This window comes from Parasteatoda tepidariorum, chromosome 1 (assembly GCF_043381705.1).
Source record: "Parasteatoda tepidariorum isolate YZ-2023 chromosome 1, CAS_Ptep_4.0, whole genome shotgun sequence".
NCBI lineage: Eukaryota > Metazoa > Arthropoda > Arachnida > Araneae > Theridiidae > Parasteatoda > Parasteatoda tepidariorum.
The window spans coordinates 100,106,185-100,110,395 of NC_092204.1; the positions used below are offsets into that span (position 1 = coordinate 100,106,185).

General features: G+C 33.8%; 2 protein-coding genes across 2 annotated transcripts; both read right to left on the bottom strand.

Annotated features, from left to right (window-relative positions):
* Nucleotides 1–899: 899 nt before the first annotated feature.
* LOC122271519 (uncharacterized) lies at nucleotides 900–2,296 on the bottom strand. Its single transcript, XM_043053095.2, has 2 exons — nucleotides 1,888–2,296; nucleotides 900–1,774 (listed from the first exon to the last, which is right to left on the bottom strand). The coding sequence occupies exons 1-2, from the start codon at nucleotides 2,294–2,296 to the stop codon at nucleotides 900–902; spliced, it is 1,284 nt and encodes a 427-aa protein (XP_042909029.2).
* Nucleotides 2,297–2,797: 501 nt separating this feature from the next.
* On the bottom strand, nucleotides 2,798–3,958 carry LOC122271517 (uncharacterized). Its single transcript, XM_071186223.1, has one exon. The coding sequence runs from the start codon at nucleotides 3,956–3,958 to the stop codon at nucleotides 2,798–2,800; it is 1,161 nt and encodes a 386-aa protein (XP_071042324.1).
* Nucleotides 3,959–4,211: the final 253 nt, after the last annotated feature.

Sequence of the window (4,211 nt, forward strand, 5' to 3'; positions counted from 1 at the left end):
TTCAGACTCTTCAATTTTTCGCCTTGGAATGAGTCTTCTTGAACCCTTTTCAAGATTTTGAGTTCAGCTTTAATTAGCTCTTCTACAGATAATTTTCCTGTTTTCTTACTGCTTGCTCTGGAATTTTCAAAAAATCTATATATCCAGCCTGTAATTCTGATTATTTTCTTGTAGGATGATATGTTGTTGTAAAATTCGTCATCTTTCATATTTAAAGATGATACAATGATTTTCTTCTTCTCGGCATACACTATTTTTTCATCAGGAACTAGATCAAAATTAGGCCAGTTTTCTCTTGATTCTTTAAGCCAAGATGTTCCTTCGTGCCATTGTCTCTTCAATAGGGTTTTAACTGTGCAACCTCTTGAAGGCAAATCCGCTGGATTTTGGGTTCCCGGAACAAACTTCCAGTCACTAGCTTTTGAAAGTCTTCTAATTTCGTCAACTCGATTGGATACGAAAATCGTCCAAGGGCCTTCTTTCCTTATCCAATAAAGTGCGTCCATGGAGTCGCTCCAAATAAATGTTTCAATATCTTCCAATCTTAAATCCTTTTTTACTGTATCAGCCAATCTAGCTCCAATGTTACATGCAAGTAATTCTAATCTTGGTATCGACACTTTTTTCAATGGGGCAACTCTAGATCTTGCTTGAATAAGTTGGCAAGTGACTTTTCCATCCCTTTCCGCCCTCAAAAAGATGCAAGTCGCATATGCCACCATGGAAGCGTCACAAAAGATATGAAGTGTTAAGCTTGGTTTAGAAAGATTTAAGTTTGAAAGTCTACGAGGAATTTTGAAGTTGCTCAATTCTTTTAATTCTTCTTTCCATTTTTCGAATCTCTTAATTATTTCGTCGGGCAATTTTGAATCCCAAGAAATTCCAATCTTCCAGCATTCTTATAGAAGAAGTTTCGGGATCAACGTTATAGGACAAGTGAACCCTATAGGATCGAACAGCTGGTGTGCCATAGATAGGATTTTTCTCTTGGTAACTGGTTCACTATTGTTTTCTTCTTTAACCAGCTCACAGGATAAAGTGTCATTTTGCTTGTCCCATTTTAGGCCTAATACTGACACTTCCCTTTCACAGTTGGGATTATCTTGCACAAATTCGTTCATTTCAAGTAGGTTGTTATTTTCCCAGCCACGTAAATCAAATTTAGCAGCTTTCAGAATTCTCTGAGATTCAGATCTAAAATGTTCCAATTCTGAAACTGAGTCTACACTTGCAATGCAATTATCAACATACATAGAATCTTTGATCTTCACTGCAAGACTTTTCAATGGCTCTTCTACCTGATCTAATACATGATTCAGAACAGCCGCAAGTAAGAAGAGGCTACATGATATTCCGAATACTACTCTACAATGTCTATATGTAATTATCTTTTGAGGATCTCCGTCTTTCAACCACATGAATCGTAAACAATCCCTATCAGATTCGTTAAGAGGTATTTGTAAAAATGCCTGTTTGACATCCGATATTACTCCGATCTTTCCCCATCTAAACCTATTTAATACAGCTGGGATAATTTCTATGAGATTTGGGCCCTTTTCTATGCATTCATTTATTGATACGGAGTTTTTGGTTTTAGCTGATCCGTCAAAAACAGGACGTACTTTAGTGGTTGAATTATCTTTAAAAATTGCCCTATGTGGCAAATAATGTATTCCAAAGCTTTTAGAATAATCATTACCCTCATTAACTTGCTCTATTATACCTTCTTTTTCCCATTGGTTAAAAACCTCTTGATAATCATTTAACCGATTCGCTAATTTAAGGGATTTAACTGTGTATTTTAGTCTTTTATAAGTCAACTCTTCATTATCGGGTAAAGGAGGTGACCATCTAACCAGGGTAAATTAACCGTATATCTGCCCGTACTGTCTCTACTAACAGTTTCTCTGAAATGTTTCAAAGCAAGTTCTTGGGTCTGTGTTTTAGAGCGTTTTTCACTACTATCTTTAATACCCAAGGTATCTAAATTCCAGAGATCTTCAATTTTTGCATTATTTACATGCAATGACAATACTAACATTGAGCTAGTTGTAGATGTTCCCTCTACCTCATATTTACCCATTACTGTCCACCCTAACAAAGTGTGTACAGCAACCAAATCTCCCTTAAGGTGTTTTACTTTTCCCGTCAATATCTTTCCAGCGTAGTCAGCTCTAATGAGCAAATGAATCTCGCCAGAATCTCTTTCATATAAACAGGATCTATCATTAATCATCGTATCACTAATATAAATACCCAGATCTTTTAATTCGTTTAAACAATATGCATCATTCATTTTGGGTAAAGCACAAATCTTTTTCTCATCTAAAACCTCTAACTCACAATTATAGCTTCCATCAACATTTTGATAAGTTTAGACAATATTTTTGATGCATTTCAGTATGTTCAATTCCACCGAATAATCCATGATTCACGGATTCTTTCCCGAACCCTTTTAAACCCATTTTTCCCGCAACAAATTTCGTGACATATGATCTCTGACTACCTTGATCGATTATTACCCTTATTAAGTGTTTCAAATTATTTTCTTTAATGCATACTGTTAAAGTTTGAAGATAAACTTCCCGCGAACAGTTATTAGTCGAAAATGTGGTATTTTCTATTATTTCTGGTTTTTCATTTTTTGAATATTTATTATCCTGAAAACACATAATTTCAACGTGTCTTTTATTGCAATGAGAGCATTTAACCTTTGCCCTGCACATTGAGCTCATGTGATTTTTCCCAAGACATCTAAAACAAATGCCCTTTTTTAATAAAATCGATTTTCTTTTATCTAAAGATAAACTTTTCCATATTCACAATTTAAACCAGAACAATTTAACTCACCGCAAAACGGACACGACCTTGCTTTAGATGTAGAATCATAAACAAATAATTCATTGGCAGTAGGATTTCTTTCGCCATCATATTTCACTTCCCGCTCCCCCCTTTTGTGGTGACGCCAACTAACTTCATTAATATTCGGCGGCGAATTTTGTTTTTCTTTCACTCTCATTAAATCAGTCTTTTCTTTAGCTATCAACTGCTTATTCAAAAAATTAATCAAAACAGTTAAAGAATATTTTTCTCCGAATTCTTTATTAAATTCAAATAATAAATCGTTTGGGATTGACTTAAGTATTACGGGGGATAATAAAGTACTAAAAGTATCTGACGAAATACCTAACGATTCTAAACTTCTTATATGGATTTGTATTTTATCAAATAATTGCCGAAAATTTTTTACATCACCAGAACGCTTTAAAGGGGTAATTTCTAATAATTGACTCATGTGGTTGTTTATCAATGTTTCTTTTCTTCCGAAGCGCTGTTCTAGCAAATCAATAGCTTTAACATAATTTTCTGAGGAAATAGCAAAACCTCCTATCGTTTCTAAAGCTGTTCCACATAGATGAGCTTTTAAATAGTTAAATTTACTGACATCATCTAACGATTTGTTCTTATGTATCGATGTTTCGAAAGAGTTCCAGAAAGTGAGCCAATCACTTATATTTCCCGAAAATTTCGGGATTACTATCTTCGGTAATTTTATATTCAGCATTTCTGGTTTCGTTTCTACTTCCACTTCGCGATTAGTAGTAGGAGCTATATGTTGGGGAAAATTGAGAGGTTCCCGAATATTTTTCTTTTGATTCAAATTACGCAAATATTTATTAGCTTTAAATCTCCACGTTACTATCTTTTCACGGTATTCTTCTGCAGTTTCTAATTCTTTATCTAAATCCTCAGGTTTAAACAGATTTTCTAATTCAGAATCAACTGTTTTGAGAGACTCGAATTTATCATTTAATTGTTCAATAATTAGATCAATTTCAGTTTCTTCATCAGTTATTTCGTTTTTTTGAATTTCTGATTCTATCTTTGAAATTAGCTTAGTAACTGATGTTCTTAACGTAGTGCGTTTCTTTTTAAGGAGCTCAATGTTTGTGGTCATTTTAGAGCTATTATTATTCACAGTATTTTCAGTTCTAGTGTCCCTTTATTTTTATAATTTATAATAATAGTTCTTATTTTATTAAAATACGAACCGATAGTGCCGCCTGGGATGCCAGGTTGAAAAAGATAACAATTTTCTTTATCTACTTCAATAGAACAGGTATCAAATAATAAGATTCTTACCTTGTTCTTCTACCCGGGTCGGAAAGTACCTAAATAAAATCAAATGAGTGACCACAAACTCAATAAGA

Coding starts and splice junctions, on each gene's coding strand:
- LOC122271519 (XM_043053095.2), bottom strand. CDS start 2,296: ATGAATGATGCATATTGTTTAAACGAATTAAAAGATCTGGGTATTTAT. Junction 1,775..1,887: donor AGAAACTGTTAGTAGAGACA/GTACGGGCAGAT, acceptor CCCTTAAATTAG/CGAATCGGTTAAATGATTAT.
- LOC122271517 (XM_071186223.1), bottom strand. CDS start 3,958: ATGACCACAAACATTGAGCTCCTTAAAAAGAAACGCACTACGTTAAGA.